General features: G+C 30.4%; 1 protein-coding gene across 1 annotated transcript; it reads right to left on the bottom strand.

Moving 5' to 3' along the window:
- Nucleotides 1-4,372: 4,372 nt before the first annotated feature.
- LOC136088752 (uncharacterized) lies at nucleotides 4,373-6,576 on the bottom strand. Its single transcript, XM_065813347.1, has 2 exons — nucleotides 5,079-6,576; nucleotides 4,373-4,999 (listed from the first exon to the last, which is right to left on the bottom strand). The coding sequence occupies exon 1, from the start codon at nucleotides 6,567-6,569 to the stop codon at nucleotides 5,307-5,309; it is 1,263 nt and encodes a 420-aa protein (XP_065669419.1). The 5' UTR covers nucleotides 6,570-6,576; the 3' UTR covers nucleotides 4,373-4,999; nucleotides 5,079-5,306.
- Between the last annotated feature and the right edge of the window lie 5,490 nt (nucleotides 6,577-12,066).

Genomic DNA, 12,066 nt, shown 5'->3' with positions numbered 1-12,066 from the left:
GCATATAAACTTTGTATTGAGTATGTCTCTAAGAACAGGGACATTACATTTGACAAGAAACACATTTAGAAATCTTTTCACATTTACAATTTAGCTTATACATATTTATTTTGATATAGTTAACTTATTACCTGATGGACTAACTCTTAACGTACCACATCTTAATGGAGAGCCAAGGGTAGAAAAAAGAAAAATTACACACATGCAAATTCACACTGAATACTTCAACAGTTTATACATACAAAACACATTTTATAATAACAAAAACACATAGCATGGCAAATGACTTGCTCTTTTTTCCAAAAAATTTATTGTCTTTTCTTCATAACTCTTTTTCCATGAAAACGTTTAACTTTTACCACTTAATTTGATTTTTTTAAATCATTTTTTTTTCAATTATTACCACAAAAAATATCAACTACATATAAACTTTATATTCGAGTATGTTTTAAAGCCAAAGACATTATATTTTACAAGAAACACATTTATAGATCTTTTCGAATTTACATAATTTTTTTTCGATTTCTTTGAATTAACAACTTGAATCAACAACAGATAAAATCCCCATTATATATATATATATATATATATATATATATATATATATATATATATATATATATATATATATATATATATATATATATATATATATATATATATATAGTATGATAATACAATGTATTGATAAACTTAGTTGATTACTTAAATAATAATTTGCTTATTTTGATTTTAATTATATTTTAACAAAAGCGCACTTGCCTCTTTTTTAAAATCAGCGAATCAGATTGCTCATACTTCTGCCTATTTTGAGCCTGTATAGGGTTTCAAAATATGCCTACCGGAAAATAATTAAAATTAGTGGATTGAACGAATGGTATGCTGTTCTGATTCTTCGGGTTCTGTATGTTTGGAACATTAATTATACTTACTCTCAGATCCGTTGAGAAAAAGGATAGCTACTGAGTAATTTACTTTGTATTGTCATTTTAAATTATAATTATAACTAGTTGGAAAGAAATTTTCGACGAATAAACTCAATGGAGATGCTAATCTAAATGAAGACATTACTTCAAATGACTTTGTAGACATCCCAAACTCGGTTAGTTTTGCATTGATTAGATGTGCTCTGGTTGATAATTGCAATCTGTGTAAAATAAAATTTGTAGTGTTTTCATTTAAATTTTAAACAAATTCTTTAGATCTAATTTATAGATATCTCGATTGGGCAAGAATCAAGTTCTGACATTGTTTTGCCATTTATTCCAGTCCCTAGCCTAAATCTGTCATTAAAATGTCTGTCGAAACATTTCTAAAGTCTTTTGCTGCAAGATCAATTTCCCAGAATATACCAGTTATCTCGACAAGCTCTATTAAACATTCTGTAAGAAGTTTATTTTATAAGAGTTGTTAAACCTCTATCATAAATATGTATTACTCTTTATTCCTATGTGCCCAGCCAAATAATAATTATAGCTAGTTTTTGTCAAGTAGTCACTAAATATTAGTGAAACTTTGTGATTTTTTAAAATACTTAACTTTTATTGATACAATCAAAAGCAAGCAAAAATTAAGTCATTTGAAACGTCATGAAACATTAAAGTCTCCATTTTACACCTATCGGTAAAATTTTCTACAAAACGATCGACATCATCATCAACTAACATCTTTTCGGATAATGAGTACGATGCATTAAAGAAAGCTAAGATAAGGCAGGAGCTGGACATGCTAAAAGAAGAGAGTGAGTACAGGGCTGAACGCCATCTGATGGAAAAAACTCGATTTAAGGCCGAAATGAAAAAAATTATTCTTGAGCAACAACTGCTCCAGGCTCAGGTCCAGTCTGTCACGCCTCAATATGTTGAAACATCCGAGCCGAATAATCTTTGTCAGTCAGAACTATAGATAAAATATAATTATTTTTAAAAAAATTCCAAGTATAGAAACGTATTCTTTGTTTGAAAGTTTAATTGTCGCAATATAATAAACTAGGAAAAAACACAAAATTTTAGTTTCACTGAAATAGCTTTTTTTTAATTTACATAAGTTGAACAACTGCAAAATTTGATCGCGGTGTGCACCTATTTGAACTTCATCTTTATTGTTGTCTCTAACTTGAAAGGACAAGGCTTTGGAAGGTATTACTGGAAGATTTTCTTCCTCATTTCCCACTTTAATGCACATGTCGTGAATCATACAAGCACATAGGATTAGTTTTGTCCCATTTTCCACTTTACAAAATCGAATTGGAACTTGTAGAGAGTAAAACCTGTGTTTCAAAATCCCAAAACATCGTTCGATCACATTTCTAGTTTTTTGATGTGCATCATAGAACCGACGCTTGGAAGCTGTTTGGTTGTCACTGTAAGGTGTAATGAGCAAATTATAACAGTGATAGCTTTGGTCATCTAAGATAGCTGATCCTGGAAAAATTTGATCACTTCAAAAGCGTCCCAAAGTGTTGATTCACGTAACACCTAAAATGTTTGAAAAACCAATCTAAATTTTTCAGACTAGCTAGTCAGCTCAAATTCAATTATTACAAGTTCAGTAAAATTAAAACCTACCCTCGAGTCATGCCATCGCCCAGAGCCATTAGCGTAAATGTAATAAATAAACATATCTGGGCCACAAACGCAAAGGACATTCAAGGAATGGAACTGGTGGCGATTAAAGAATGCATCTTCATCTTTTGATGGAGGGATGATTGGTATGCGACTACCATCAATGCAACCATACACACTTGGAATCTGTGCCGCAGTGTAGAGCTTACTGGGTAGGCTGTCAACAGGATCAGGCCAATGAACAACTTCTTCTTGTCGACAAAACAAACTGTCCAGGACTTCCTGAACTGCTCGATGGCCAGTGTCTTTTCTAACACCATGGCAATCTCGCTCAACATGATAGAATGATGCAGTTCCTGAAATTTAGGGAGTCAGTTTTTAAACTATTTTAAATACTTTAATAAACAAAAGCTATATAATATATATTAAATATATATATTAAACTTTCATAAACAAAAGCTATATAATGTATAAATATATATTTATCAAAACTACTGTATAAATATATTGGGAAAAACTACTATTGGGAAAAGAGCATAATTGAATTATACAAATGAGGAATATTTCCAACCACAATAAAATCAGTGTAAAACACTAGTTTAACAGAAACTTAAAATTAAAATTGTTGGAACGTTTGCAGCCTTTCCAGAAATAATAAATTAAATTTATATAAGCACTTTGAAACTTACTTATTCAGCACAAAAATTTAAACCGGAAAAGTCAATTCATCATTAAAAAATAATAAAATATAGGGGAGAGCGGGGAGAAGTGGGGCACGAGTTTTTTTTTAGGGTAATTGCAATATCTTTTTTATTTGATGTATGAACTGAACCAAACTAGTCTTAACAAATAAAGCAGTTTTTGGGGCACCGAATCCACCCCCTAAGATTGACAGAATGTTTTAATAAAGTATATATTTTTTGGGTTAAAAGGAACCCTGCTATTGGGGTAAAGTGGGACAAGTGAGACAAGTGTGCGGGAGAAGCGGGACATTTGGGGGAGATGTGGGACTATATAAAGACAACTCCAAATCTAGTTAAATATTAATTTGAGCAAACTTTGATTTTAAAGTTAAGTTTAGTTTAAATAAAACGCGGCAGAGGAGTAATGGTAGAGCGCTTGGCTTGTAAGAGAGAGGTTTGACTCCCACCACGTCCGGGGTGGCCACATAAAATTTTTATAAGAAAAAGAGAATATTAGAGGATTTTAGAGGAGATTTTGCATTTAATTTAGAGGACTTTCTCGCAAAACTATAAAATTTTGAATAAAAATAGAGGATTTTTTATACAGGTTTAACGTCCATGTTTCCACATAACTGGGGTTTGGACAAGGGTCAACAATGTCATTTTTTATGTTAAATGACACGGATTCGCTAAAAATAATTTTTTACGACCAAATCCTTATTTCAGATGTTACCCAGTTTTGCAGACCATGAATTTTGAACATTAAACTACCATCAAGAAATAAAAAAATAAAAAAGAGGAGTTAAAGAGGAGATTTGATCACATTTTTAATTTCTTAGAGGATAATAAAGGATTTTAGAGGAGGTTTTTGAAAAAAAAGGACATTAGAGGATTTTGGAGGAGCTGTGGCCACCCTGACGTCTCTGGAAGTACCACGCTCAACTTAGTTTCTTCGCGCAGCGGGCCTTGTTTGTAAAGGTTTGTGTTTCCGAGTTCAAGGGTTGAGAGAGGGTTGTAACCACAATAAAAAAATATATTTAAAAATGCGTAGCCTCCTCGACTGAAGTGGCCCCCTTGGAGAGATGAAAAATAGAAAAAAAAATCAAATTTTCAATGATTTTTTCAATCAAATTAAGATTACATTTTAAGAATTAAAATTTCTTTGTTAAAAAAAGAAAAAAGTTATTTTACATTTAAGATGCCAAAGTTCACTTGGAAAATGATTTCAGCTTTTGTTCTTGATGTTGTTCCAGCAAGCGGTTGAGGTAGGACTGCTTTTATATCATCAATATTCACACTACGAATGTCATTAATGCTAGGTTTGACAAATTTAGAAGTTTTTTTATTTTGGCATTTCAGGAAGCTGACCTCAACATCAAAATTGAGTTTTTTCTGCACTATGCCTACATAATAAGAAATGGTGTTTTTACTACAAACCTCGCAAAAAACATAATCACTGACGCTCACATTTTGAATAACGCTAAAAGAAACTGTTTCCAATTCTTCTTCAAACTCTAGTGAGTAACAATTAGCAGAAACATCATTTGTTATTTTGTTGAAATCTACATCAAGGTCACTGTTCGATTTCCGTAAAATGTTTATCCTCACATTTTTGGATTTTAGAAGGACAATTTTTTTACCTTTTTGTTTGTTTAATACTTCATTTTTTATTCTTAAAATCTCTAGTGTTGATGTGGCTATCATACACTTTCCCTTTTTACGTCCACGTCTTAAAATCTTACGAGAAGATGCCTGCAAAATATATATTATAGTATTATATAATTATAAAATTTAAAGAAAACCTAAACTAAGAATATTTAGTTTAAATTACCTTTGGATAACCTCGTACAATCTCAGGAGAAAATACAGTTAAGTTTTCTTTTACTGCTTCATGTTGCACACCCAAACCTGATATATCTGAAAGAATAGCACTTGTATTATATTTCTCGCATGAACCTTCGTTGCATGGTTCTTGAGGCACATCTCTATCTGTAACAACTGCTTCATGTTGCACATCCAAACCTGAGATATCTGAAGGAGTAGCAGTTGTAATCGATTTCTAACACGAGCCTTCACTGCATGGTTCTTGAGGCACATCTCTATCTGTTACAACTGATGATAAAAAAATATCATCCCCATATACATGTCTATCATAAGGCCAAATTCCTGTCACGCGAAATCCTGACATAATGTTTGTTGGTGTGGAAGATTTTTCCCATGCTTGTCGAATGAGACTGGCCATCTCATAAATTGTAATGGTTTGCCTTGGATTGCTAAGCATCCAGCTATTGGCAGCTGCATTAAAATATGTTTTCATTGGACTAAAAACAGACCTATCTAAAGGTTGTGTCTTATGTGAAGTATGTGGTGGCAAAGTCATCATACAAACATGGTTCTCTTTTGCATATTCAAGTGACTGTAGTGAAAGGTGGCTTTCATGATTATCTATAATCAATAAAACTTTGTGATCGGCTGTTGGGCGAGCAAACTTAACAAAATGTTTTAAAACATCTATAAATATTTCAGCATTCATCCATCCAGATTGATTGGCTAATCCAATAGAACCTTCTGGTGCTCCTTTCATTAGTGAGTTTATAAATAATTTTCTTGGAAAAACAATAACAGGGGGTATTGCTACACCAGCTGCGGAGACAATGCAACACACTGTTACTAACTCACCTCTTTCTCTAGATGTTATTTGCCCAACTTGCTTCGATCCCTTTGATGCAATGACACGAGGAGTTTTTTGCACAGTAGTAAAACCTGTCTCATCAAGATTAAAAATTTTAAATGATGTTGCTTTAGACTCTGATATACCTTCTTGTAATTTGTTAAAGAAAATATCAATAGTATACCGATTAAATGCCGATGCTCTTGCAATTGAAGTTGCCTCTGGTTTTCTAACAGATAGTTTTGGGTTTCTTTTTAAAAATCCTGTTAACCAATCTCGACCAGCCTTTTTTTGCTCTATCCAACGCAAGGGACATTTAATTTTGTTTGCTTGAGCCATTTCAAAAGCTAGAGCTCTTACTTGAACTGGTGTAAGGCCATATAACATATCAGAACATGACTTTAGATAAGTGCTCAGTGTTTCTTCTTGTGCAACAGAGAAAATCATAGAATGTTTATAATTTGGTTGAAGATTAGCAGCTGGGTATTGACACTTTTTTTTCATACACCTATGAAGTGCAGACTTAGAAATGCCAGCGGAATATGCTGCTTCTCTAAGGCTTATCCCATTTTCCACTTCGGCTACAGCAACTTTCAAAATGTTTTCTGAAACATGTGGAGATTCACTTTTTCTGTTATAAACTCTAGGCATGACCTGAAATTTAAAAGAAATTAAGTTTTATAAAAAATATTTATTTTTTATGGTATTAAGGTCACTGTTATTACAATATCTTATATCAGACTATTATTATTGATTAAAAAAACTTTTTTGCATGCCTTTTGCTTTCCGAATGCTTTCAAACTATTGATGTAAAAAGAATTCTAAATTTTCTCCAAACAATAATGATGAATCAAATCAAATTTATCTTTAATGAAGATCTCTCTTTCCAAATTTTGTTTTAAATCAACTGAATAAGAACTAAAACTAAAATTAAATATTTCAATAAAGCGTCTCATTATTTTTGTTTTGAAAACTATAAAAAATCGTAGCCAAAATATTCTAGAATTTTCCACAATAAAATAACGCATAACTGTAAAGGAGAAGTGGGACAGCGGCTTTTTTCTTGTCCCACTTTACCCCTATGTAGGGAAGACGAAATTAAACTAAAATTATAGCCACACAGTTAAAGCTGAAATACAAATTTAATTATTAAATGTTAGATGATAAGGGCATTTCCCTGTAAAATAGAAAAAAAGTGCAACAACAGTCAAAAATAAATACATACATGAGTTACTAGACTCTCAGGAAAAGTACTTTTTTGGGGTACTTTCAAAAAAAAAAGGGTTTTTACCGCGCGCAGAGAGGGGAAATGATGCCTACTAAAAAGAGTACATGAAATCTATACGTTTACGTTAAATAACAGTAATTAGGCGCTGCTGCGAAATAAAATTATAGGGGTGTCCCACTTCTCCCACGTCCCACTTCTCCCCACTCTCCCCTACCTTGAAAATGTAGAAATATTTTAACTTGATCTTGTGGGGATAACTTTTTGTTTCTCTGAGTTGGATGATGCAGGTCATTTTTGAGCATTTCTTCAAGGCTATCCAAAACTGAAACAGGGACTCGGTACCGCTCACGATAGACAGATTCAGATATATTCTCTTGAAACTTGCGTTCTTGAAACTATTTTATGTTTTACATATATATATATATATATATATATATATATATATATATATATATATATATATATATATATATATATATATATATATATATATATATATATTATATCATTGCATATTAGCAATTTAAAATCTAAGTACATAATGTTAAGAAAATACTGTTGATTTTTGCCTGTCGAGGAGGTCTGTCAGTAAATCTTTTTTGAGAATCTAAGAGATCTAAAAGATCTGACTCTTACTCAGAACTGTTCATTTTACAGGGCTAATAAAAAAAATACTAGTGTATTTCAACAACAAAAATTTGTTTCATAGTGCCATTTTTGATTGTAATTACTGCTAAATTTACTTTTAAATTTAAAAAAAGCCATCTTAGGTTTATTTATAGCTTTACTTCCTTGAGGTATAAATTCTCGGCAACTTTGAATAATTTTTAACACAGTTCTAAAAAAACCAAAAGCAGAATTTAATAACCTTACACAATACAAAAAATTTAATTTTTGTATTATAATTTGTATTACTTTGAAGTGTACTCTGAAGTTACTCTAACAAGAAAATATATAATTACAAAATGTGTTATTCTTTGTCTAAGCATCTCTCTTAAGTATTTCTATTACCAAACACAAAAGAAACAAAGGACTCGAAATTCTGCATATTAAAGAATCTCTAAGAAGTTTCAAATAAATAAAAAAAATGCGTATATGTATTCTTAGCAACTCTCTTACTAAAAGACTTAGCAAAATGTTGAATGTAGTTTAAAAAAATTTTTTGTTCTTAAAATAGCTTTAAAGATTGCGAAAGTTCCAAACAAGTAAACCAAATAAAAAATATTAATTATTTTCAGTACTTTACTTATTTTCAATATCTTTAATATATTTTTACATTTTTAACTTGATAAAATTCAATATAAATTACAATTTTACACACCTCTTGGGCAGTGTAATTTTACAATGTCTACAATTCCTCCCTCCCTCCTTTTATTCTCTTCACCCCCCCCCCCCCCACACACACACACACTTTGTATTAAGGACTCGAGAGTAACTTCAAGACATGGAGCAAACTCCAAATATTTGTATATTTATACTTATGTCAAACAATGAGGCTTTGCAAAAAAATGCGATTATTGGAAACTGGGAACAAAATAGTCCTTTAACTTCATCCTATAACCCCCCTCCCCACCTCAAACATGAGGGGCAACAAGTTGATAAAATAATTTTTGTACTACTCTCAACTAGTTTTATATTCATCAATAAATTTTAAGTTTCATAGTATTATCTCTCAGCGTTCAAAAATTATGACCATATAAAATTTGTAACCCCCTCAAATTGAGGGGGGTTTAAACTGTTAGATCTAATTGGTAAACTCTCAAAAGACGACAGATCCAGTTTCAATCAAAAAACAAATTCTAAAAAAAAAGTAATTTTTATATAAACTTATTATCTAAAATCGTATGAAGAGGCAACAGTTTAATGAAATTTTGGCAACATTAGTTTATGAGGACAGTTTCACATTGAATGGAATTACAAAAAGTTCTTTTGTAAGTCAATCTATATCTGATAAAGGATATAACCTTCCCAAAAATACGTCAAAAGTAACGAATTTAGTAGTTTCTCATTATTTTTTTTTAAACTTATTAGAAAAACACTAGCCAAAAGTTGTCAACCAACATTTAAAAGAGTTCAGAATCACTTTTGAAAAACATATTGTTGCATCGACAACTGACAGTCCAAGAGTTATGTGTAAGTTTAAACGTGGAAGTTTTTCTCACCATGTGCAATGCATGAGTCATGCTCATTTCCGAATCAATGAATGAATCATGGTCATAAACAATAGAATGCATCGGTGTACAACTTCAGTAAGTTTATAATGTTTAGAATTTAAATTTGCATGGTTAACATTTCCTAAAATTTTCTAATAAATTAAAAATACTTCTTGATTAAAAAGTTGCACCTTGCTTGTTACTCTAATTAGTTATGTACTTAAGGAAAAAGTAAGCAAAAACTTCTATGCCCCTTCTACACACACTTTTGATTCGCTTCTTTCTTTTGCTCTTTAAAAATTTAATGAGACACTTAAAGTTGCTGAATTTAAAATAGTTACCAATTAAAATCAAATCGATTTTTGAAGCTATCGTATGAATATAAATGAAAATAAAGTGAAGAAAAAAAACAAACTCCATTTTTGCTTTTCCTGAAACTAATAATTTTCTTTTAAACTAAACTTATTTTTTATAATAATATTTTTTTGTAGTTATTTAGGTGGTCCCAGAAGTCCTTTAAGTCCTTAACAGGAAGCTCAAGCCTCCTTTCGTACCAATTTCGCTTGTTGGGCTAGAGCTGGCGTCAAACCTCGGACCTCTGGGTTTTGAGCCAGAACTCAACCACTGCACCACGGCTGAACATTTTTTAAGGTTCTTTAATGGCAAAACAAGTTTTGTCTACGGCTATAAATTTTTCACAACTTCATCTTTATCAAATAGTTACGCGGTGCCATTGGGCTGCCTAACACACTGTCAGTGTAGCTGTATATACGGATGGAAAATTAAATCTTAATTTTTTAAATTAATTTTCGTAATCAACAACAAACTTGTTACCGTATAAAATAACTTTACATTAAAAAAATGTATATTTCATTAAATCCCCAATACTATATATAAATAAACACATAACAAAAATGTTAACACTTAGTGTTAACTTTACACAAAACTAATATGAAGGAATTTAAAAACAAATGCATATACATAAGAAAACGTTCGACATTAATAATTCTTATTTTATTCCAAACCATGTAAACCAGAAATGCGATTATACTGTAATAAATAAATAATAGAAGTGATCCGTAAAACGGGCTATTTGCAATTTAAGCAATGTCTATTTATATTTACCATGTACTCATTGATAACAATTTAAAGCATTTATGTTTTTAATACTTTGTATTGGCTTTTAGTTAACCACATAAAAAACATCAATTACGAAGTTACTTTTTAAAATCAGTTATAATGTAAGCACCACAAGGTGACCAAGTACAGTCCGCAAAACCTAAAATAATCAAAAAATAAATAAAACCTTGAAATTTATTTATAAAGGATTGAACTGCCCTAATATATTGTCAAAAAGAAAAAAAGGCTTTGACAACCATCTAGTTCTATAATATTAACATCGCTTGACGCAAAATGTTGCCAAGTAACACTACAATTTAGTAACACTGCTCGGCTTGCTAAGATAAAAACCTTAGCACCTCCCATCATCAAGTAACAACGTTTATAAAATATGGCAATAAAGTAATAACATGAAATACAAACACGAATACAATCAATACAATACAAAAAAAAAAAAAAAAAATAATAATAATTCCTCAACTGTGCTTCTCTCGGCCGTGGGGAGGTGAATTCGAAAATAATTAAAAAAAAAAAGAAGTTGCAATTAAAAGCTATAAATTAAGAATATTAGAAAATATAACAGATAATTGTGTAACATTTTCACCTGTAATACCTCATTGTTTATCAACTATAAAAAACAAACAACATTTAGTTAGCCAAAAGAAAACCACAGTTTACAACAAAAAATTATGAGTAAAATATTTAAAAAGTAATTAATTACCTATTTTCAACATTTAGCAATTAGAAAACATTTCTGCAAAATATTTGATAAGAATTTATATAAAGTAAAAAGTAGAAATTTAAATTAGTTAACACATAATATAATAGTTTTAATTGAAAAATTTTTATATGTAAGTAAAATCAGTTTATTTTTAATTGAAAATATTAAATTATATATAACTTTACCAAATGAAGTAGATGTCAAAGATAATATAGAAAAATCCGTCTTTACAAATATCTTTAAATTCAAACTTTAAATTGGAGTTCTTATAGCAGCATAGACTCCTGGACTCCGGGCTGATAAACGACAGAATCCAAATCATTAAATTTTAAGAACTTTTTTCGTACTGCACATCATAAGTTACCTAACATTAGAGATTCTGGACACCAGAGACCAGTAAAATATATAGATTTAAAGTTGAAGTCTTTTTGGTACTCCGCATACTTATTTATAACAACGCATTACTATTTTCCTATAAATTATTGATTTTACTTCCAAAGTATTTTTTTTTTTAATATTTTGAATTTAATACTGACATTGTTAGATATCTTGAATACTTTTTAAAATGTTTTTCCTCTAGCAAAATAGAATTAAACAATTAGAGATCCAAGATGTAGGTTTGAGCCTCAGTTGGTTTTTAGATGTAGGAATTTTGGTCTAACACGTCAAAAATTATCAACAGTTTTCATAAAAAAAATTTTTTGAACAAAATGCTTAAATCATAACCCTAAGACGGAATAAGGAAGCACACTTTTCTTTCTCATTTCAAAAAGAAGCCCCTTTTGGATAACAAATTAGTTTTTATAGTATTTTACCCTTGGACATGCTTGTCAAATTTATATTCTTTTGAACTATTTTAAAAAAAGTTCAAAAACCAAAACTGTAGCCATGTTTTTTTTTTTACTAAGAATAATTTTTTAAAACCTT

This window comes from Hydra vulgaris, chromosome 12 (genome assembly GCF_038396675.1).
Source record: "Hydra vulgaris chromosome 12, alternate assembly HydraT2T_AEP".
Taxonomy (NCBI): Eukaryota; Metazoa; Cnidaria; class Hydrozoa; order Anthoathecata; family Hydridae; genus Hydra; species Hydra vulgaris.
The sequence above is the reverse complement of the archived record's forward strand: the minus strand, read 5'-3'. Positions and strand labels throughout refer to the sequence as shown.